Below are 25,424 nucleotides of genomic sequence, written 5' to 3'. Positions count from 1 at the left end.
GGAAAATTTCTCTTTGATTAAATAAAGAAAAGAAAAGGACATTTTAAAAACACCAACCTCACTACAAAGAGAGAATAGGAAAAATAAACTGTTACTCTGCAACGTGAGACACTCATTGAGAACAGTATAAACAAAGATGACAATTTTGATAGTAAAGACTAGAGAGAGAGACCACAATAAGAACACAAACCTCTGTTTTGACAAAGCCTACAATTAGTGAGATTTTAGATTCTAGACTTACTGACTCTGCCTCTTTCCAGAAATTTTACCACTGTTGGTTAAAATGTTGAAAATAATATTCCATAACATCATTCTGCAGTCCCAGCAATACACTAGATTACAATGAAAACTAGAATGAGTCCCTTTGAGCAATATTGTCTCAGCTTCCAGGGAGTGTGATATAAGGATATGGTGGGCTATGATACCGAAACATAGCTCTGGATAAGGAAGCACCAAGCAGAATGGATCTTACATTATATTCTGTGTATACTATTGCCCCAAGTAAATGATTAATGCCACACGGAAGAATTCTTCAAAAGAGTGGAAACATTTAACATGGTTATGAGATTTCCAAAAGTTGGCCTGTTGAGTTGAAATACAACCATCCCTCACGTTATAGAAAAGATAGATTTCAGAAGACATGACCAAAGGGAATCCTTTTTAAATTGTCAGCATCTTTTTAATAGCCAGGGATTCATTTCCCAAGGGAAAAATAACCCTTCAATTGAAAATAAGATGTTGAGTCTGTATTATTATAAATACCCATTAATCCATGGGTTAATAATGCCCCTTATCAATTCACATTGTGACTACTGACTGCCTAAAACATCACATCTGATATATTATTCTTATATTCTTTATTTTCTTCCCCCAAAGTTTAGGTTGTCTAATAGACCTTAATTACACTGTCAATAGAGTTTTAAACCAAACATGCTATTATTCTAATTTAGACGTCTGTAAATTAAAGGCTACAATTTAGTCAATTTCCATTCCCTGTGAGTTTGGTAAAATGAAACAAACTAAGTTTAAATTTCTTTATTCTTTCTGTCACTTTGATCTCTAATTAATCTTTCCTATCAGGTGGCAATACACATTGGCAAAAGGGATTGTGGACTCAGCTGTCATGGAATACTTTCAGTATTGGGTCATTGAGCTACACAAGACTTCATGTCTATTAACACTTTTGAAATTATAGCCAAAAAATGTCAAAGAAGTTGACAAGGCAAAAACAAATAAATAGTATAAATATAAGTAATCAGATTTAGATGAAAATCCTTCCAAATTGGAAATATTTTTTCTTAGAGATATTTCATTATACTACCACAAGAATATAATTATTTAATAATTTTATGAAATTCATGGGTCAGAATGCCAAGGATATCAGAATGCAAAATAAAACAAAACCCAAAGAATTAACAATTAGTGCTACTCGGTAGATTTTTAAATTTTTATTTTTTTCAGTAAAGCAAAAGAAACCAAGAGGTGAGAAAATGATCTGAGGTTCATGACTGTAAAATGTCCTTTTCTTGACACTTGGAGGAAAAGATAGAGAGGTCAAGGTCAATAGGGGAGGAAATTATCAATACATTACTTACTTCCTTATATCCGAAGATGATGCGTCCATCCATGAGGAGGGTTGCTTGGAATGTGAAGCTTCCCAGGTTGTAATTATCCTGGAGATGTACGTGGTCCCACTGGACAACAAGCGCTGTGCCTAGAAACCCCATTGGAACAAAAGAAATGCAGTGAGAAAAATGTATCAATCAATTCTGGTGGGAATCTTCACAAATCATGGATCTAACCTTCACATCTAGTAGCTGTGCTACTTGAATTTTACATAGTTAACTGGATTTCTGTTACTGAAATAGCATTTGGGATATTTTTTAAAGAATTGAGTATTCTCTAAATATTCGGTAAAATCTAACCTCATACTGAGGTTAATATTGAGCCCAGTATGGGGGAATTTTGCCTTAGGAAGTCCATTAATGTTAATGGGTACTGTCTGCTTAAATTTCCATGAGCCACTTTCAAAATGCAACCCAAGTGGCTGGAATGAACTTCAAATACATTTGACAAATGCTGAGAAAGAAAGGAACACATTCAGGGAAGCTAGAATCAGACTTGAAAATGTCTATTTCATACTTAGAATTATACTCTTCCATGCTAAAGAAATCTCTTTAACACTCATGGGAATTTTCTTCTTTAATTCACAATGTCTGCATTTCTTTGTTGTACGGCTTCTAAAAGGTTGCAAGGTAGCTTAAAGGGCCTCAGGCTAACATTTCTGAAGCCCCTACAATAGGATGAATCTTCAGTGCTATATATCATATTCTGATGAGTCAATCTGCCAGTGTTTATTATAAAAGTATTAACATGAAATAGTAATTGAAACACAGTTTAATAGCCACCAATGAGAATTTATATTTTGTTTTGTTTTTTTTCATCAGTGTTTCTCTTTTAGGTTTTATTTATATTTATTTATTTATTTTACTGGGGTACATATAGTTGTTTTACAACATTGTGTTAGTTTCTACTGTACAGCAAAGTGGAGTTCCCTTTGCTATACAGCAGGTTCTCATTAGTTATCTATTTTATATGTATTAGTTAGTGTATATGTCAATCCCAATCTCCCAACTCATCCCACCACCCCTCTTTCCCCCCTTGGTGTCCATACGTTTGTTCTCTACATCTGTGTCTCTATTTCTGCCTTGCAAACAGGTTCATCTGTACCATTTTTCTAGATTCCACATATATGCGTTAATATACGATACTTGTTTTCTCTTTCTGGCTTATTTCACTCTGTATGACAGTCTTTAGGTCCATCCATGTCCCTATAAATGACCCAATTTTGTTCCTTTTTATGGCTGAGTAATATTCCATTGTATATATGTACCACAACTTCTTTATCCATTTGTCTGTCGATGGGCATTTAGGTTGCTTCCATGACCTGGCTATTGTAAATAGTGCTGCAATGAACATCGGAGTTCATGTGTCTTTTTGAGTTATGGTTTTCTCAGGGTATATGCCCAGTAGTGGGATTGCTGGGTCATATGGTAATTCTATTTTTAGCTTTTTAAGGAACCTCCATACTGTTCTCCATAGTGGCTGTATTAATTTACATTCCCACCAACAGTGCAAAAGGGTTCTCTTTTCTCCACACCCTCTCCAGCATTTATTGTTTGTAGATTTTTTGATGATGGCCATTCTGACTGGTATGAGATGATACTTCATTGCAGTTTTGATTTGCATTTCTCTAATAATTAGTGATGTTGAGCATCTTTTCATGTGTTTGTTGGCCATCTGTATATCTTCTTTGAAGAAATGTCTATTCAGGTCTTCCGCCCATTTTTTGATTGGGTTGTTTGTTTTTTTAATATTGTTCTGCATGAGCTGTTTGTATATTTTGGAGATTAATCCTTTGTCTGTTGATTCGTTTGCAATTATTTTCTCCCATTCTGAGAGTTGTCTTTTCATCTTGTTTATGGTTTGCTTTGCTGTGCGGAAGCTTTTAAGTTTCATTAGGTCCCATTTGTTTATTTTTGTTTTTATTTCCTACTCTCGAAGGCAGGTCAAAAAAGATCTTGCTGCGATTTATGTCAGAGTGTTCTTCCTATGTTTTCCTCTAAGAGTTTTATAGTTTCCGGTCGTTACATTTAGGTCTTTAATCCATTTTGAGTTTATTTTTGTTTATTGTGTTAGGGAGTGTTCTAATTTCATTAACTGACACTGTTTATTCTTTTTTATTTTTTTAAGAAAACAAATGAGCAGCTAAGACGTTTGCTTAGCTCGACGTATTGGATTTTCTAATCTTTTAAAAAATCTTGTTGCCAAAAAATGATGTACAGAAATGAAACTCACAGAACTAAGAGAGCATAACTTATCTCCCAGGTCAGTAAGTATATGATTAAAAAGAAAAAAAAATCAATATTGCATGACAGAGAGCTTTTGGGTTAGTGAAGATGTGGAGAGGCTAGGGGAGTAGAGTGCCCAGAGAGGGCCTGGACGCTCCATACCCTTTCCCACATACTTTGCCCTATACAATTCTTCTGTCTGACTTCCTGAGTTCATTCCTGTACCAGGTGATTGAAGTAGACCAGAACATTGTCATTACTGTGTTTTTGAGTATAACTTAATGCTGAGATCTTTTGACCAAGATGGCAGCATAGGAGGCTCCTGACTTCCCCTCTTCCCATGGATACACTGAATGTACAGCTACACAAGGAGCAATTTCCTTTGAGAGAAATCCAAAATTAGCTGAGTGACTGCTATACATGAGGCGACCGAGAAAATACCCATAATGAAACTGCACACATCTAGGTGCTTACTGTGATCCTCTGGAGCCCAGAAGAGCCAGTGGGTACTTCCCCTACCTTGTTCCTTTGGCTCAGTCCAAGGATAAAACCAAGTCACCAGCATCTCTCTGGAAGGAGCTTGCACACATGTCTGGCACCCAGCTTTTGTGGCTGCCACCTGAGGACAGGCCCCCAGGTCATCTTGCTCTGAGAGACAGTGGGGTTTGCATTCATGAGTCCCACAGGACGGTAGCACACAAAGAAGCAATTGTTAATAGGCACACCTGTGAGCACTTGCATCACTTGCATTGGCTCTCCCCTCAAGGCTCAGTACAGAGGGAGCAGACAAAATACCTGTCTCCCAGTTTATCCCTGGAGAGGATTTGACTGCATACTTTTCCAGTATGCTGTTGCCTGAGGGACTGCCAACAAATCTAGGTGCTGACTGCGATCTTCCCCTTTGGGAAACTGATGGCTCTTGGCACACCCTAAACTACTGGATGTCACTGAGAACAAAGATGATGCCTTGAACAATCACAAAGGTTTGAAAGGCAACCAGGAGCTTGAGCTAAGCTGATTGATGAAGTTCATGTCGTACAGAAAACCACTCTGACAAGACTGGAAGAGGTAGCTATTTATCTGATGTACAAAAACTAACAGTGAGTAAAGAAAAATGAAGAAACAGGGGATATGTTCCAAACAAAAAACAAGATAAATCTCTAGAAACTGATCTTAATGAAACAGAAGTAAGTGATTTACCCAAAATGAGTTCAAAATAACAGTCATAAACATGCTCACTGGACTTCCCTGGCGGTCTAGTGGTGAAGATTCTGAGCTTCCATTGCAGGGGGCACAGGTTTGACCCCTGGTTGGGGGACCAAGATCCCATATGCCACACAGTGCAGCCAAAAAACAAAAAAAAGATGCTCACTGAGGTCAGGAGAGCAATGCATGAACAAAGTGAGAATTCCAACAAAGAGACAGAAAATATAAAATGTACTAAATGGAAATCATAGTACCGAAGAATACAATAACTGACTGGAATTTTTAATAGAGGGGTTTAACAACAGACTATATCAAGTAAAAGAAAAGATCAATGCCTTTGAAAACATATCAGCAGAACTGATCCAATTAGAGGAGCAGAGAGAGAAAAAAAAGAATGAAAAAGAGTGAAGATAGCTTAAGGGACATATGGGACACCATCAAGTAGACCAATATTCACATTATAGGGATTTCAGAATGAGAAGAGAGCGAGAAAGGGGCAGAAGTATTATTCAAATAGGACTTCCCAGGTGGCTCAGTGGTTAAGAATCTGTCTGCCAATGCAGGGGACACGGGTTCGAGCCCTGGTCTGGGAAGATCCCATATGCCGCAGAGCAACTAAGCCCGTGCACCAAAACTACTGAGCCTGTGTTCTAGAGCCTGCAAACCACAACTACTGAGCCCACGTGCCTAGAGCCCATGCTCTGCAACAAGAGAAGCCACCTCAATGAGAAGCCCGTGCACCACAACAAAGATTAGCCCCGCTCGCCACAACTAGAGAAAGCGTGCGGCAATAAAGACCCAACGCAGCCAAAAATAAATAAATAAATAAAAAATAAAAAGATTATTCAAAGAACTAATGGCTGAAAACTTCCTTAACCTGGGGAAAAAAACAGACATCCAGATCCAGAAAGCTCAAAAATACCAAAAAAAGATGAGTCATAAGGGATTTACACTGAAACACATTATAATCAAATTATCAGAAGTTAACAACAAGGGAAGAATCTTAAAAGCAAGAAGAGAAAAGAAATTTGTTACCTACAAGGGAAATTTTAATGGCTGTTAGTAGATTTTTCTGCAGAAACCTTGCAGGCAAGAGAGAGTGGGGTGAGGTATTCGAAGTGCTGAAAGAAAAAACCTGCTAACCAAGAGTACTTTATTAAGCAAAGTTGTTCTTCAGAATTAAAAGAGAGATAAAGAAATTTCCAGACAAACAAAAGCTGAAAAAGTTCTTTACCACTAGACCAGACTTATAAGAAATGTTAAAGGGAGTTCTTCAAGCTAAAATGAAAGAATGCTAGTAAGTAACAAGAATTATATATATAAAAAAAAAAACTCACCGGTACAGGTAAATATATAGTTAAATTCAGAATACTCTTATCATAATGGTGGTGGAAAAATCACTTATAACTCTAGTATAAAGGTTAAAAGACAAAAGTTTTAAAAATAACTCTAACTACAATAGTTTGTTAGTGGATATGCAATATAAAAAGTTATAAATTGTGATATCAAAAACATAAAATATGGTGGAAGGTGTAAAAATGTAGAGCTTCTGTATGAGTTTGAAGTTAGTTGCTATCAGCTTAAAATTGATTGTATAAGATGTTTTATGTAAGCCTCATAGTAACCACAGATCACGTACTTACACACAGAAGATAAAGTACAATGAATTGAAGCATACCACTACAGAAAATCAAATCACAAAGGAGAGTGAGAGAAAGAAAGGAACAAAGGAATTACAAAACAGCCAGAAAACAACTACCAAAATGGCAATAGTAAACCATACCTATCATTAGTTACTTTAAATGTAGATGGACTAAATTCTCCAATCAAAAGACACAGACTGGGTTAAGAGTTTAAGAAACAGACTTAACTATACGCTGCCCACAGACACTCACTTCAGTTTTAAGAACACACATAGATTAAAAGTAAAGGTATGGAAAAAGATGTTCCATGCAAATGGAAACCAAAAGAAAACAGAGGTAGGTACACTTATGCCAGAAAAGTAGACTTTTAAGCCAAAATTTGTAACAAGAGACAAAGAAGGTCATTATTTAATAATAAAGAGGTCAATTCATCAAGAGGATATTAACAATTGTAAATGTTTATAAATATTTATGCATCCAATCATAATACCTAAATATATAAAGCAAATATTAACAGATCTAAAGGCAGAAAGAGACAGCAATACAATAAAAATAGGGAACTTCATATCTCACTTTCAACAATGGATAGATCATTCAGACAGAAAATCAATAAGGAAACATTAGACTTAAACTACATATTAGAGCAGGTGAACCTTACAGAAATACATAGAACATTTCATCAAACAGCAGCAGAATGCACATTTTACTGAAGTGCACATAAGACATTCTCCAGGATAGATAATTTTTTTAGGCCACAAGACAAGTCTTAACAATTTTAAGAGGCCTGAATTCATATCAGGCATCTTTTCTGACCAAAATGGTATAAAACTACAAATTAACAGCAGAAGGAAAACTGGAAAATTCACAAATACATGGAGAATAAAAAATATCCTCCTGAACAACCAGTGGGCCAAAGAAGAAATCAAAAGGGAAATCTAAAAATATCTTGAGATAAATGAAAATGGAAACAAAACATAAAACTTAAGGGATTCAGCAGAGGCAATTCTAAGAGGAAATTTATAGAGATAAATGCCTACATGAAGAAAAAAGAAAGATCTCAAAAAACAACCTAACTTTACAAATCAAGGAACTAAAAAAGAAGAACAAACCAAGCCCAAACTTAGCAGAAGAAGGAAATATCAAAGATCAGAGTGGAAATAAAAGAAAGGGAGACTAAAAAGATCCATTAGATAGATATCACTAGAATGACAGAAAAGATCAGTGAAACTAAGAGCTTTCTTAAGATAAAAAATTTGACAAAACTTTAGCTAGACTAAGAAAAAAAGAGAAAGTATAAATAAAATCAGAAATGAAAGAGGAGACACTACAACTGATAACACAGAAAACAAAGGATCATAAGAAACTGTTGTACTATGAACAATCATATGCCAACAAATTGGGCAACCTAGAAGATATGGCTAAATTCCTAGAAACATACCATCAATCAAGATTGAATCACAAAGAAACAGAAAATCTGAACAGACCAATTACAAGTAAGGAGATAGAATCAGTAATTATAAAAGTTCTGACAAAGAAAAATCCAGGACCAGATGGCTTCACTGGGGAACTTTACCAGACATTTAAAGAAGAATTAATACCAATTCTTATCAAAGTCTTCCAAAATAGAGAAGAGAGAACACTTCCAAACTCATTTTTCAAGGCCAGCATTACCTTGATACCAAAGCCAAATGAGGACACTACAAGAAAAGAAACTTACAGACCAATATCGCCAATGAACATAGATCAAAAATACTCAACAAAATCTTAGCAAACCATATTCAACAGTACATTAAAAAGATCATATACCATGATCAAGCTGGATTTATTCCTGAGATGCAAGGATGTTCAACATACACAAATCAATCAATGTGATATGCCACATTAACAAAATGAAGGATAAAAATCATATGATGATCTCAATAGATGCAGAAAAAGCATCTGACAAAATTCAACGCCCTCTCATGATAAAAACTCTTAACAAATCAGGTATAGATAGAATGCATCTCAACAAAATAAAGTCCATATATGACAAGCCCATAGCTAACATCATACTTAAGGTTAACAAGATACTAAGCAGAAAGTTTTTCCTCTAAGATCAGGAAAAAGACAAGGACACCCACTCTCACCATTTTTATTCAACATAATACTGGAAATCCTAGCCAGAGCAATTAGACAAGAAAAAGAAATAAAAGGCATACAAATTGGAAAGGAAGAAGTAAAACTGTCACTATTTACAGATGCCTGTATTGTATATAGAAAACCCTAAAGACTCCAACAAAAAACTGTTAGAACTAATAAATGAATTCAGTAAGGTTGCGGGATACAAAATCAATATACAGAAATGTGTTGTGTTTCTATGTGCTAATAACAGACTATCAGAAAGGGAAATTAAGAAAAAAATCCCATTTACAATTGCATCAAGAAAATACCTAGGAATAAATTTAACCAAAGGGGTGAAAGTCCTGTATACTGAAAACTGTAAGACAATGATGAAAGAAACTGAAGAAGGCACAAATAAATGGAACGATATTTCATGTTCCTAGATTGGAAGAATTAATATTGTTAAAATTTCGATGCTACCCAAAACAATCTACAGATTCAATGCAATCCCTATCAAAATTCCAATAGCATTTTTCACAGAAATGAAAAAAATCCTAAAATTTGTATGGAACCATAAAAGACTCCAAATAGCCAAGCAATCTTGAGAAAGAAGAACAAAGCTGGAGGCATTATACTTTCTGATTTCAAAGTATATTACAAAGCTATAATAATCAAAACAGTATGGTTTTGGGATTAAGAAATAAAGACACATAGATCAATGGAACAGAGTACAGATCCCAGAAATAAATCCATGCTTATATGGTCAATTCATTTTCAATAATGGAGCCAAGAATATACAATGCGGAAGAACTGTTTCTCAACAAACTGTATAATTGTGCTGGGAAAACTGGATAGCCACATGCAAAAGAATATACCATACACAAAAATCAACTCAAAATGGATTAAAGACTTGAATGTTATACCTGAAATGTAAAACTCCTAGAAGAAAACGTAGAAGGTAAGCTCCTTGACATAGGTCTTGGGAATGATATTTTGTATTTTGTATTTAACACCAAAAGCAAATGCAACAAAAGCAAAAATAAACAAGTTGGACTACATCAGACTAAAAATATTCTGCACGGCAAAAGAAACCATCAACAAAATGAAAAGGCAGCCTACGGAATAGGAGAAATATTTGCAAACCATGTACCTAATAAGGGATTATATCCAAAATAAATAAGGAACTCACACAACTCAATAGCAAGAAAACAAATAACCCAATTAAAATATGGGCAAAGAATCTAAACAGTCATTTTTCCAAATAAGACATATAAATGGCCAAGAGGTTCATGAAAATGTGCTCAGCATCACTAATCATCAGAGAAATACAAATCAAAAGCACGAGACATCACCTCACACCTGTTAAGATGTCTATTATCAAAAAGACAAGAGATAACAAATCCTGGAAAGGATGAAGAGAAAACAGAACCCTTATAGTCTGTTGGTGGAAACGTAACTGGAACAGACACTGTGCAAAACAGTATGGAATTTCCTCAAGAAATTAAAAATAGAAAACTACCGTATGATCCAGGAAGCCCACTACTGGGTGTATACCAAAGGAAACAAAATGACTGCCTTAGAGAGATATCTATACTCTCTTGTTCACTGCAGCATTATTTAAAGTAGCCAAAGTATGAAAACAACTTAAGTGTTCATCTATGGATGAATGGATAAAGAATATGTGGTATATATACACAATGGAATATTACTCAGCCTCAAAAAGAATGAAATCCTGCCTTTGTGACAACATGGATGTATCTGGAGGGCATTAAGCTAAGTGAAATAAGCCAAATAGAGAAAGAGAAAAACTGCATGGTATCACATACATGTGAAATCTAAAGACAAAACAAAACAAAGACAGTCGACCTCAAAGAAACAGATTTTAGAATGTCGGCTGCCAGGGACTAGGGTCTGGGGGAAATAGAGAGATGCTGACAAAAGGATACCAGCTTTCATTTATACAATGAATAAGGTCTGAGGATCTAATGCATAACACGGTGACTACAGTTTCTAACACTGTACAATATAATTGAAATATACTGAGAATAAACTTAAGTGTTCCCACCCGAAAAGAAAAAAGGTACATATGTGAGGTGATGAAAATATTAATTAACTTGAGGGTGGAAATTCTTTTGCAATGTATATATATATCAAATTATCACGTTATTCACTTTAAATATAGAAATCTATTTCCTTGAGGTAAAACTTTAGAAGTAAAAAAAAATTTTTTTTTTTACTTTTACCTTGGTACTTTTAGTTATAAGCAGCACCCAAGACATACCCCTGTTGTAAGTAAAAACCCAGGTCTCTTCCTTCCACGGGCATCTCTGTATCTATACTACCATTTTTCTAAAAACTGGAAAAGGCAAGAGGACAATAATAGCCAGGAAACTTCCCATAATCGTAGAAGTAAAAGGGTTTTGTGATCATGAAATTCCTCCTAACAAACACTTCTTTTCCTTCACATGAGAGTTCACAACTCTCAAGCTCTAGTCTCCTTCTTACTCACTAATTTCTATTAGACACTTTGACGGTGCAGAGGAAACACTGAAATGGAGGGCAGATGAGCTAGACTTATGTCCTGCCTCTAATACTTTGTGTGTGACCTTGGACACAATTAACCTGCTTGAACCTGTTTCTTCTACAACATGGGAGGAATAATTCTTGCCTTCTAGGGATTTCTGCAATCAATCAAAAAATATATAGTTTCCTCAAATTCTTTGCGCACAAAGAGAGGTCTACCTAAATTGAGTAATTAAATGTTTTTAATGCAAATTCTGGTGACGATATTTTCAATACATTGTTAGTAGCAGACTTTTTAAAATAACACTAATTGTGCAAATATGTTTTATATTATGTAGTAGCACAGCTCCCCCAGCATTTAATTTAAATGGTTCTACTAGTAAGATTAGTTGAGTGTAAATGTTATCATTACATTTTAAAATTAACTATGTGTCTCTATCTTGTTTCATCGAATAATCAATATATCAAATTTTACCTTTTATTACAAGTTGCTGAATCTAAAACTTTATGGTCTGCAGGTTAGTGAGAGTGGCTTTTAGAGATACGATCTTGTATTTCTCTAAGCAGCTCCTTACTCACATATTGCTTCCTAGGTAGTACCTAATATAGGAAGCAATTAGGTAAGTGAACCAAAAAGACACTTTCTTTGGCCATCAGCTATGATGTAGGAGAATAATCTGCCACGAGCAAACCTTGGAATTCACCAAAGAGCTGGTTTAGTGTGGCGCATCTCTTGGCTTATGACTGACAATCCTACACTGTTTCTCTGATGATGGGCACAAAATCTAGTGGTAAAGTTCCTCCTGGCAGAGCTGAAGTTGTAATTTAAGCTCATATAACAGACCACATGAGCCGCTGTACCATCCTATGTGCTTAATGGAACTGAGCAGTTGGAACTTAGTATCCCTAGGGTGATCAAACTGTCTAATCAGTAATGGATGCCAATTTCTTAATCTCCAAAATAAAAACAGGCAAGTAGGTTGATCTAGGGGCATTTAAGGTCACTATTAACTCCAAATTTTCTGATTCTGTGCTTGATTAGGCTTCTGATCACTGTAAGACTTATGCTTTCTAATTTGCTATTTATGAGCCACCAAATTATTTTTCTAATAAAAGGTTTAGTTTTACAACTTCTCTAGTTTTTGTGCATTAATATGCTGTGACTCAGACTTCTAGGCTGGCTATAATATTTAGAAGCGTCGTCTGATTTTTAAAATCTAGTGCTTTAATACTTACAGAAATATTATCTTAGAAGAAATGTTCTAAACTGCTGTCTCCTCTAGAGAAGTTTTTGCTTCCCTAAAATGTTGAGTTTCCCATTCTTAAGCATTCCTTCAATGATCCTAACCAATCAAAGTTGGAAATATTTCAGTAAGTTGCTATGGTATAAAAGGACTTTGTGAAGATCCTTACAATACTGAAAAGTGCTTCAATCATTTAATAAAACACAGGCAATTACTAGCTTTTATTATTATATTGTAAGAATGTAATATTCCCATTGGTTATCACACAGAAGATATTTCAATAAAGTAAAATACAGTAATTCTTGAGTATTCGTACTTTCACAACTCCCAGAATTAAAAATCATCTTACATACCTAATTTTTTCATGTATTCATTCATTGAATAATAAATTATTGAGGACCGACTGTGTATTGAGTTCTTGTGCCAGGTATTGAAGAGAAAATAATTTCTTATAAATAGTCAAAGTCCTTGTTTTTAAAGAATTTAGAATCCAGTTGAAGTGGCATACATTAATTTTTTAAAATCATTTAAATAAAAGTAAAATTTAAATATTGAGCTACCTAGGCACATGGGTGTGTGAGAGAGCATATGGGGAAAGAGACTTAATATGCTTTATGATTTTGATGCTAACAGTCTAAAAACTTGGTCATCAGAAGCTTGTGCCCATGAGTAAATGTTCCCAACATCACCTAGTAAGTGACAAAGCTTGGAAAATACTCAACTTTCTTATTTACTTAGGGTAGATTCATTCCGTCTAGTAGGTCATGGGATAAGCTTCAGATAAGTTGCTCGCTGTAGCTCTGTCTAAAGTATACTAACAATCTATTTGTACATCTTTGGGCCTTAGTACCTCAATTTTTTTAAGTGGGAGGACAGAGTATAACAGTTCTTAAAATAATAGAAGGAAATAATTATTATGGCTAACATTTAGTATTACTTCATATTGGATCACACTTTGGTGTTATTCAAATTGTTTGAAATTCATTTCTCAAAGTGTACATCTAAGTGTGTTTAGTTTTCTTCCTCTTTTGCTATTTTGACCTGTAAAATGGCTTTATCACACTGGTCAGATCTCTTTCAGCAAAATGATATCATTTTCTGAAAGCCATGGTCACGAGTAAGTCCATGCTACCCCATAGTAATTTTCTTCCTTGCTCATTAAGGCAAGACAAGAGAAGAAATAACTCTGTTCAGGCCACATGCTTTCATTATTTTAAAAGATAAAATTGTCATTTGGGCAAATAAATATCATTTTTCTATTATAAAGAGAACAGAAATTTCTATCTTTAAGTTTCCAAAACAAACTCTTCTTTTCCTATAATTTCATTTTCTACTAAAGTTACAGCTTTCAGTAAGATGTAGACATGAAAATTCATTTATGTCTTTAGGACCTTACATTTCTTACTTAGATTTGAATGGTACCTAGTGACATATTCTAGGTCTTTTCTGACTATTTTATATGTCCCCCCCAAAAATAGTAGGGATAGATTGTTGTCAGTATACTCTATTTCATATTTCAAAGTCAGGAAAACTTTTTTCTTAAGTGATTTTAATTACCCACACTCCTAGATTTTTAAAAGGTGTGTTCATCTTATGGTACACATTATTCAAAAGTTTTGGAAATTAGTATCAATATATTATGCCACTTGCCTCTATCTGAAGATCAAAACTAACAAATTATCCTTACTTTGTTTTTTTTAATAGGAGGGACGTATTGCAAATAGCATCAAATAAATGTATTTGCTTTGTTCGAGGCGTCGTTTACAGCAACTCATTTATTATAGTGCCCAATACATGTTAATAAACATTTGTTGAATGAACAGATGAATGAATGAATAAACGAGTGACATTTAACCACATACTTTACTCCACATATTAACAGTATTAACAGCTGCAGTGTAACATTTGTCATCTTGGGGCATTTGAATCAAGCAGTTTAAAATTCCAGTCTACCCCCAGAAACCCAAGGTTACTAAAATATTAATATGAATCTGATGATCAATGTTTATAAGTATACATTTAGTAAAAAAATAGGCTAACTAATACATACCATTATCAAAATATCTGACCGTTGAATTTCTGGATACACTGGGATCAAAATTTGCCATTAAAGGTGCGATGTACTGTGTGGCTGTTAGCATTCGATGTACAACTTCTCCAGTGTATATGAAACCTATAATTAGAAAAATAATAAATATGTTAAGAAAAAGCCCAGAAAATTTTAATTAAAATATCCCAACTCACCTTCAGTCACATTTCGAAAATAAAATATCATGGTAGCTAAAAAAAAGAAACATAATTAATGTCTTAATGTCTGATCAGCAATAGTTGAGTCTGGATTAAGTGACAAATTCCCGTATGATTTGGTAGCACCTTGCAGACTGCTAAATCAGAAATCTATAGCATGTACAGCTTTAATTGCAGGAAAGTGACTATTACCTGGAAGGGCTGAAGAGGCTAGTATAGTACTATAAGTAATTCAAACATTAAATTTGCCTTTAGTAATCCCTTGTTATTTTAACACTAGTCAAACAGGCAAGTCCAGTTTACAAATGAATGTATTTTCATGATGTTGAATTGCTTTTCTTAATCTCAGTTTAGGACATTTTAGAAATCACACATATGTATCTTTAATACTAAAATGCAGAAAATGTTTTGGACCATCTTTTCAAAGTTGAAAGGAGGCTGAACACTCATGGAAAAACTTCACATTTCTCAGATTGCTCAAGTGGCACTGTATCAAGGAGGTAAAGACTATATGTTTTCAGATAAGATGGTAAAACATTGATAATGCACAAATGCCTCTCTACTTAGAGAGTTATCAATGCCAGCCTATTCTAGCTGTTGGATAACGAGAGGGAATTTACTATGGAGAACTTCCTCTTGAATTAACTTTCAATACCTCTCACATTACAACCCTACCCACTTTCAATTATTCACACTGGGTTTATTTACTTTGTGGATTAACCATGACAAATTGTTAATCCTATACTGGCTTCTTGCCTCCAAGGTCTTTAGCTGCCTAAAAGGAGAGTCAGCTCAGGGAATACCAACTAATTTTTCATATTAATCTAGGAAGTACACAATTAAGAACATAAAAAATGCACACATACACACATACATTATTACAAAATAAAATCCAAAGCAAGTTATTTGTGACAATGCAATCGTAATGTTTAGGCAATCATAAGTTAACTACATATCTGGGGTTACTATAGATCATTTTTCTGTTTCCATAAGAATTAATTTAAAAAGTGGGATTTTTTTTTAAACCACAAAATTATGTAGAATTTAAACTTCTAAAAGTGTAAAACTTTTATCTCACTTCATGGTCTGAATAAAGCTTTCATTGGCATATCATGGCCTTTATTGTTTCAAATTCTCAACTGTAATTTCTAGGTAAGTTATTGGAGAATTAAATCTGTAGTTATTTACTTTGAAATCAATTTCTGTCTTTCCAGCAATGTCGTCTTTCCTTTGACTTCCTTTTTATTTTTCATCGAAGGCATAATTGAATCATAGCTATTCACCTTTAAAAAAGATACTTAAACTGGTAAAATCTTTAGCATGTTTTAATCATCAATTACTCTTTGTTTCTCATTTGCCAAAAAATATCTTTCAAGATAAATTCCCTATGTCTTGAGCAGAACTTTGTACATTTGCAATTTCACGTAGCTCAAGTGTACTAAAAGATATTATGATTGGGTGGAATAGTCATTGCTTTTATTTGATTTCCCGGTAATTTTCAGAGCCACGCTCTCAACGTTCAAAGTCCAACATCACATCCTTAAAATTATAAAGATGAAGAGTGACTATTTTTCAGGGTCTATGATTTACGTTTTTTCTCCTATCCTCACCAGCATGCTTTTATATTCACCATTAATTTCACCATTAAAATGGATACAAAAATTCTATAAATATGATCTTTTAAGGAAAAATTTGAATTATACTCTGAAAGTGTTCTTTCAGGGACAGTAGCTTTGGATAGTTATTCCCTTACTTTAAATTCTCCATGTATTAATAAGAGAAACTGATTTATTTAAAGAATAAAGAGGGCAGTAGTTCAAGGCAGCAAGATAATTTTAAATCAATACAAAATTCATTCACCAAAACAACCCTGTAGGAAATTGCGGCAGCAATTCCTAGAAAAACAGAATTGAAAAATGCAGAGCCATAAATGATTTCAGATACTTAATTATTAGTTTTTAAAATAAATAAGATTTATATTTATTTTTATAGATTTGGCAAAACATTATTTTCCATTCTATTGTATATAACTCGGTCTTTCAGATCATGAGAATCATTATCTGCTGCTTCCTCTCATCAGGAAAAAGTTTTCTAGAACTACAATTTCCCAAATTTTAAAGGTGAAGTCTCAAATTATTCCCAAAGAACTAAGTAAAATGATGGAAGAATTTGCTGATGTGTAAAAGTTATAATTACAACTCTTGATTCTTCTATTATTATAACATTAATATAAATTATAAGTACTAGTCCTATGAGTATTATAGCTGCTACAACTACTACTTACAAGAAAGAGTCTGCCACTACTATTAATCTGCTACCACTATTACTACTACCACCACCAAGACTAATGTGAAAAACAATCCAAGGATACAAAAACTCCACTACTCCACAAAATGAGTTTAATTTTGCTAATTCAGAGAATACTTCTTGTTTACTTAGCCACATGAAACCCGATTCCTTCATTATCTTAGGTTAGTTCTTAGTGACTATGAAGTAAAATGCTTGATTGTAGTGATGGGCTCTACTGAGTTCTCCTTACATTCCTAGGTTTTAAAAATATCATTTCAGCAGTGATTAATTGAGTGGAGAGAAACCTTACAGGCCTGCTGAGAGCAGGGAGGGAAGTGTAATCAGATGTTGAATAAGAACCAGCTATGCAAAGTAAAGAGTCCTTTAATGGAATGAATCTTTTCCAAATCTTCAAAGGCATTCATAGCTACGAATACCCCGTTTAGACATTTGTCTCTTTTCTTTAGTTGTCTTGGGCATGTCCAGTTGTACAGAAAAAATATTTCATTTTTCAATTTAGGCAACATATATTTACTGTTTTTTTCAAACTTGGTTGTAGCCATTTGAAGAGCTAATCACAAAATGTCTCTTTTACTCACTATGTGCTTCTAATTTAAATAGCACTCATCTACCTAGTCATAAGATTTGTAGAAAGTGGTTATTACCCAGGTAATTTGGAACCCAGAAAGACACCTCCACTTAAAAGATCCAAATAAGAGAAGCAAATGCATTTTGTTTTTTGAATTTCAAGTGATAGCTACACACTGCATTTCTCTTGCCTTCACGAGTAAACCTAAAGTCAAGTTCTGAGCTCAGCTGTAATTGACAGCTTTGCTCTTGCAACTGAAGGATCTCCTTGGGCTGTTTCTGTAGATGGTCTCTAGTCACTTGAATAATCTAGTTTTAAATCTGTAAACCTCATCAAGTCATTTGAGGATTCTATCATTGTAAGTCCTGGCATGAATAACCCTTACCCAATCATTATATATTTATTAACCACAATTATATATTTACTAACTACAAATATTATTGTGATAATTGTGAAATTAACCAATATCTATATACCACTTTACCAATTACATTATTTTCATATATTCTCTTCACTGTATCCTTACAATAACTTTGAAAGGAATTATATTATTATTATTATTATTTCTATTTATTAAGTGAAGCATGTAATGAGGCTGGGTAATTTGCTTACAGCCACATGGCTAGAATTGGTCTTCTGATTCCAAATTTTATGACCTCTTCACAACATACTTTAGAATTCATTATGTGTCCAGAACTATATACTCTCCCTCACTGGATTTCATACTTAAACAAGGAGTTGGAGGAAGAAAAGACCTGTCCGCTCTGTGAAAGCTCCAATACCTCTACCTTGGAGCAGAGTGGCAGTCACCTTAAATCCTGCTACTTTTATTGTACTGCTTCAGCCTCTATTCTTTTAACTGCAAATTGTACAAATAGAGTTAAAATAGATTCCTCCATCAAAATCCACCAAATGACTCTCAGATTGGTAGGTGAATGACATATGATTAGGGAATATATTTGACGGTAAAATCAAATTATTTCCTAGCTGTGTGACATAAGTTCCTGACCTCTCTGTGGCTCAGTTCCCTAATCTGTTAAATGGAGGAGTAATATCTATATCATTGGGTTGTTATGATGGCTGAATGAGTTAATACATTAAAAATACTCAAAGATAATGTTTAAAACAAAAAATTTGCAGCAAAAAAAAAATCAATTAAATTCTATTTTTTACCCCTTGAAGCCTTTTCTGCCTAATGCCTAATAGGTGACTAGACCTGCACTCGGATGTTTATATAACATCAAAATTGTGCTTCAGACTCAAATGATATGATACGCGTTTCTTTGCATTATTCCAGTTTGGGTTAAGGTGTACCACTGAACCTAACTACAAGACAACAGGTAATAAAGAAGCCTTAATGTCCAAAGTTCTACACTTATGTGGATACATGTTTCCTTACATTCTGATGGAATAGCACCTTGTAAAAATATCTACCTCCTATTGGTTGCAAATGGTTGTTTCATTTAATTGAAAGTGTCACAGTAATGAAGGAAGCATGAAAAGGCTATAATTGCCTATGAAACATTCTGTGGAACTTTAATGTGTAAAGAGCTACATAAAATATTCTACTTCATCATCTCTCAGTTGATATTTTTGACCCCAGAGGGAAGGTTGGATCTGATGGGTATGCCTGTAGGGCACTGAACACTTATATTTAAATGCTGCCTTTAGAGTACAAATGACAATGGTGTATGCAACCGCTGCCACCTTTATGACATGTGTACCATGACCCCTACACATTAATCAAGTAGATCTGAAATTTATGGTCTTTTATCTGCGAAGATTTGGAGAGCAGATTCCTCACACTGATCCTTCCGTAACCTTATATATGACCTGTCCAACTCTATGCATGAAGAACTGAGTTGTTTAACTGGGTGTTGTTTGTGCTTATTGTTTTATCAGTTGCTCTGTGTTTGTGGTGGACAACTTGCTCAAAGCAAACAAATGCAGTTTGAGCATAATTCAACTTACATTTTGCACAAATGCCATTTTATGAATCACAGTACATTACCACGTGCTATAAACTAGCCCCTTTCAGACAAATATTTGTTTGTAATTCACTTAGCCTTTTAAACAAAACCACATGTGGCAGCAACTGCTAATTTGAAAATTAAAAGTTGTGGTAAGTTATCTGGTAACTAACTGCCTGCCAGCTGCAACTGTACAATGAATGACAGGTTTCATGTGACAGGCTTCCTCTGGACAAAATTGTTGCTAGTAGACCACATAGCTCACTGTGAGGATATTGGTGTGTACGTGCAACTTAGACAGTTAAAGACAAAAACAGAAGCATTTCTGAAGTTCATATGAACTTACTAACCACGAGCTCCTAGGAAGCAACCTACACTCTTGTCAATCACCAAATACCTTTCCTTTACAGTTCCAACCAGGTGTCAAGGTGTCAATCATCTTTTATACAATGAAAACTTATATATGTCAAAATACATCACATCTCATAGACTCCTTTATCCTATTGGCTTAAGGCCACACTGGGGACCACAAATCACAACAGTCACCCTCTGGGGGAAAAAAGCAACCGGTGACAACTTGGTTATTGGCTGCAAATTATGTTCATGAAATTACCAATATAAAATTTATGTTGATGATATAAAGTGCCTCTCTCCAACTCCAGAAGGAAAGAACAGGAGCCAGAATTATGTAGGTGAGGAAAGGAAGAGAGACAAAAATCCATAACTTCTTTCATTTTCATTTTGAACTATTAACAAAATTGTTGCCTGTAGTTCTTGCCTTCTCCATCTTATTTCTCAAATAAATAATGTAACACGTTCTTAACTCATGTTAATTCTTAGTTGTTACGGTCAACAGCTCCCCTCTTCCCTCTGTGCTAAAGGCATCTGATTATCTGGGATTTCCAGAGAGGGGTCCTTTCACACTGCAGACAGTGGATGGCACCCCCAGGAGTTGGGTAGTGCATGAACTACATGCTTTTCATGGAGGCATTGCATTGCTCCTTTTTGCCTGAAAATCAAGTCCATCCCCTCTGTCCAGATGGATCCAGGTACTATATTTTGAAAGCCTTACTCTTGCAAGGGGGAGAAGGGGAGGGTTGCTTTGAATTACTTATGGCCCTAGACTGAGGATTCAGGGATCCTGTTGTCAAATGCTGGACTTACATATAGCAGCCAAATTATAGTTGGGAGTTAGTCCCTATACCTGAGGTCTGCTTGGTTTGGGGTATGCTGTCCTGTGTTTGCAAAGCCTTTATCTCAAATCCCACCTTGTACCTTGAACCTTGCTCCTTGTGTGCAGTTTTTCTAGAAGACAACCACTTTCATTTCCTGACCTATAAATATTGGCTCCCCTGGAATTTCTGCCCATTTACCGGAACCTGAATAAACCCTTCGGGAAACCACCTAGAACATCTCTAGGTTATCAGCTGGGCTTCCATCCAGGCTCTGTCCTGCTCTAGAGAGAGGAGTTCACGCCTTGCTCGGCTTTCATTCCATCTCCAGGGCTCGCCACTACCATGAGGAACAATGAAAACTGTCCCTTCCTTTTCCAAGGACTTAAAAACTCTCATTGAAATCCATTTTTAAATGTCTGGAAACAGCCCTGGAAGGAAGATGACTAAATGTAACGAGAGGCCACCTTCAGGTAGCTTCTACATCATCAGACCTTACTGTATTATTGAATACTCTGTAGTACTGCATGTCCTACTTTATAAATCAGGTAAATTTAAAGTAAAAACATAGCAGGAGAAAACCTCATTTAGATTCTTGCCTAGAATTTCAGTCTATCTAGCCTCTAGTTTCCAAAACCAATTTTATTCTATATTTTTTAAAAGATAACTATACTTTTCCACCTTTATTCCTCCAGAAATGTTTTCATTTTCCATTATTGTTTACACATCCTAGGAGAGAGAGAAATCTCATCCCCAGGTTTTACCAGAATCCATCCGCGTCATGAGATGTCTTGAATGTACTCACAGTCTCTTCATTGTCGTTCCCTTTTCAGTGCGAGAGAAATACCATTCATCTAGACAGGAAAGGAGCGACACAGGAGTAGGAGAGCTTTGCTTCTCAAAGATGGCCATCTGCCTTGCACCACCAGTCCCAAACCGAAGGCCTGTTCCTTCCTTTTTTCTCCAGCTTAACTGAAATATCCCAAATGTCTCAATGGGCTTGGGCTTTAACACCTTAGCCATGAGCTTATACATCCAATCTAGTGTCTTATATACTGTTTCAGATGGATATATAGATCGTATGTAAACAGGTTGTGTGTAAGTATAGTGTGTGTATATATATATATTATATGTAATAAACATATTGTGTATGTATATACATATATATATATATATATATATATATATATATATATATATATATATATATATATGCATTTCTCTCCATGAAAAGGCGAAGTGTAATGCAAAGGCTCAGATTTGACTTTTTCATGTTTTACAAGCTGCACCATCCGATCTCATGTCATCACTTACTCTCACTGAGTTGCAATTTCTTCTGTAAAATTAGGCTAAAATTAACTGCCTTTTAAACAACATTGCTGTGTGCATTAACTGGTGAAAAAGGGCTCTACAAATGTAGCTGCAGTTCCACCATTCAGCACATATATATCGAGCATCTGCATTGCTCTGACATCCTTTTAAAATCAGAGCTCTGTGGAGGCCCCCTCTGCAGTTGCACTGATTTCTCTCCTCTTGTGCTCTTGACTGCTGCAGTCATGTGCTCAGGATCAAACTTCTGTGATATTGTCAGTCTCCTTGAGACATGTGCCCTTTTTACACTCTCAGAGTTGTGATCCTAACTCTATTTTCTCAAGTGTTTTAGTAGTTCGGTCCTGTAAGGAGATGAGTGCTCAGTGAGAGGGACAAAATTGCCATAACAAAAGAGCATTGGCCCAATTGTATATTCACATTACACACTTTGTGTTTTGTACTTTCAATGTGCCCTATAATTTGAACACCCAAAACACTAGATGCTGAAAGAAAAACTCTATTCAAGAAAAGACAGGGATTTATAACATATTTGGCTTTGTTTTTATATACATATGTGTGTGTATTGTGTGTATGCACACCCATATATACACACATATGTATATGCACACATATATTATATGTACATACATATAGAGAGAGAGAGAGAGCATCTTAGAGTACATAGGTTTTGTAAATCAATACAAAACAGATAATCGAGTATCTTAAAATCTGAAGCACAATAAAATCCAATCAGCTTACTTCTTTTGAAAGCATTTTAAGCATGATTTTACCCATTTTGCTGATCCCGTTGCACAAGCCCATCAATATCTTAGTTAACACCCACTAGATCGAGCTTTTAAAAAATGCATTTATTTTCACAGATATAATGTACTCTTACATAAAATGTATCAACTCTATTTTAGGAAACACTGTAATTACTGAGAGCAGTGAGAGATTAAAAGAAGCCCTAAGACCTTTTCACATCTATAATAATTCTAATATTTCTCTCCCAACTCTTTCCCTCACACAAAATGAAAAAATAAACAACCAAAAAAAAAATCAGGTTCGTTTATTCAGGGTCATCTCTTCCTAGTGCTGACTCAGGGGAGAGTTTATTAGGATATATATTCTTCCACCAGAGAGAGTTACTATACAGAACTACTCGTATTCATTCAGGATATGGTCATTGAGGCAAAAAAGAGTAGAATTTGGTTAGAATTACCATTTATTTCACAAACTAGATCCTAATTCAAATGTTAGAGATTCTACCTCCTATAATCTTACTGTAAAAAATTTGACTGAATATATATTTATTTGGATCAAAATGCCAATAAAGCATTTTCCTTGACCTTGGGAGTCACTGCAAAGACTGCTTAGATTCTAAAATTCTGAAGTATGTATTCAAGCATTCATACATTCAACTATGGATATTTTGTGATGCTCAACCAATTTCTATTTGTTTTTATATGTGACTATATTTTACCTCTTCTTACTTCATACATACCTCAGACAAAGAGAATCTAAGCCATCAATCCCTGGATATCTGAAAATGTTACTTTTCTTGCTACTTTAATACAGACCTTATTTTTCTACTTCCTTCTCAACATTTTACTTCAATTATACCTTAACATCTGACTATCCAACCAAAGGAAAACAGTAGGAAATGTTACTGGCAAAAGTGGCTATTTACTTCTCATTTTACTTGACCTTTGACCAGAATAATACTTACTGGAAACAGACAGAAATGGGTATGTAGCAAACAAAAGGCAAGCAATAGAACCACAACTCTGGGACCACCCAGAGTGAATGAATAATGCTACACCAGGTCTTAGGTTAACTGGTATGACCAGTAGAAAAGGACCTTCCATGTTTAGTGGCAACATTTTATTGCCTCCCAAGGAAAATAAAAGAGATTCTTGTATTTTTTTCAACACCTTTACATTCACATCTGCCAAAAAGGGGGAGCAAAGCTATCATCTTCTTAGGTTGAAAGAGGCACTTCTCAAAGGGGACCACGGGAAGGCATGAAAGCTATTCTGTAATTGATAACCTGGTTCTCTAACATGTAGCTTTTGTGGAAGAGCAGCAAAAGCTCGTATCTCAAATGTGCTTTTGTGTAACTGATTCAGACTAAGGGATGAATTTTCTTTTATTTCACTTTTATGTCTGCTAAGGCAGAGAATGAAAAGGTTCGCCATGCTGGGAAGAATTCTTTCCCTGGACGTCTATCCACAGGTCCTGGTCAGTGTGTGAATGGAGCAGTCAAGGTGGCTGCAGGTGAATTTGGCCTCGATGACATAACCCAGCCATAACAGGGCACCTCGCATATGTGCCCAAAGTTCAACAAAACCAGGGCAAGCCTAGATTCAATCAGACACCAGTTTTAAAGTAATACCTCTTTAAATATATTAAAATGAAAATGAATGATGTTTTAACCTTTCTACAAATTTGGGATATGGGAGGCCTGGGGAGAAATAGGCAAAATGTATTAGAGTTCATTGTTCAGGCTTTAACATTGTCATTGTCAGAGACCCTACTCAGGTACATAATGACCATCAGCTCTCTCCTTCCTATTTAAATCTTCTCTCAGGAAGAATCTGAATTATTATGATGAATTATATTATTATTATTGATGAGTTATTATCTACTACAGTGTGAATGGCATATAATCTTTATCCCCTCTCAGGAGTATTTACATGTTATTTGAGGAAGATGACCCTCCTTAAGCTAAAAAAATGGTTCTCTCCTGTTGCTACCAACAAAGGGCTGAAGTCACTCCAGTGAGCGTCTACTCACTGCTGACCTTGGGTAGTGGGCCAGCACAGGTCCCCAACTAAACCTGTACCATCCTGCAAAAGGTGGAGGCTGAAATCGCATGAACGTGGGTCACCACTCTCCCTCAGGTGGCCACTGCCATCCTCCGTAGGCTCTGCAATGCTGGAGGTTTTTCAAGACTGGATACTACAACACAGTCTTACTGCAGGTGTCAGAGTGACATGGAGGCCCCTCTGGTTTATGGCTGCTACCCAATGACTTTACAAAGAGTATACACAACCCCAATTTCATTAGATATAGCCATTTCAGAGAACCTTATATTTGAGGAGAAAGTGGTTAAAAAAAAATTGCATTGTGGATTTGGGTCAATGCACTCATCTCTGTATACGTGCTGCTTGGCTTGGCAGACTCTCTTGCATATAAGTAATAAATTGGTTTTCAAGAATGAGAATTGTTCAGTCTCCAAACGCCACCACCTGACAAATAAAGCCATGCTTTGGTCAC

At 35.2% G+C, this 25,424-nt stretch overlaps 1 protein-coding gene across 3 annotated transcripts in view; it reads right to left on the bottom strand.

Annotated features, from left to right (window-relative positions):
* Positions 1-25,424, bottom strand: part of PLXDC2 (plexin domain containing 2) — a 407,490-nt gene that overhangs the window by 127,191 nt on the left and 254,875 nt on the right. For all 3 annotated transcript variants that reach the window (XM_068561117.1, XM_068561123.1, XM_068561106.1), the window contains 2 exons: positions 14,618-14,740; positions 1,596-1,714 (listed from right to left, as the gene is read on the bottom strand). In XM_068561117.1, coding sequence (XP_068417218.1) covers positions 1,596-1,714; positions 14,618-14,740 — 242 coding nt within the window. The remainder of the gene's footprint in view (positions 1-1,595; positions 1,715-14,617; positions 14,741-25,424) is intronic.

Source organism: Eschrichtius robustus, chromosome 1 (assembly GCF_028021215.1).
Source record: "Eschrichtius robustus isolate mEscRob2 chromosome 1, mEscRob2.pri, whole genome shotgun sequence".
In the NCBI taxonomy this organism is placed as follows: Eukaryota; Metazoa; Chordata; class Mammalia; order Artiodactyla; family Eschrichtiidae; genus Eschrichtius; species Eschrichtius robustus.
The sequence above is the reverse complement of the archived record's forward strand: the minus strand, read 5'-3'. Positions and strand labels throughout refer to the sequence as shown.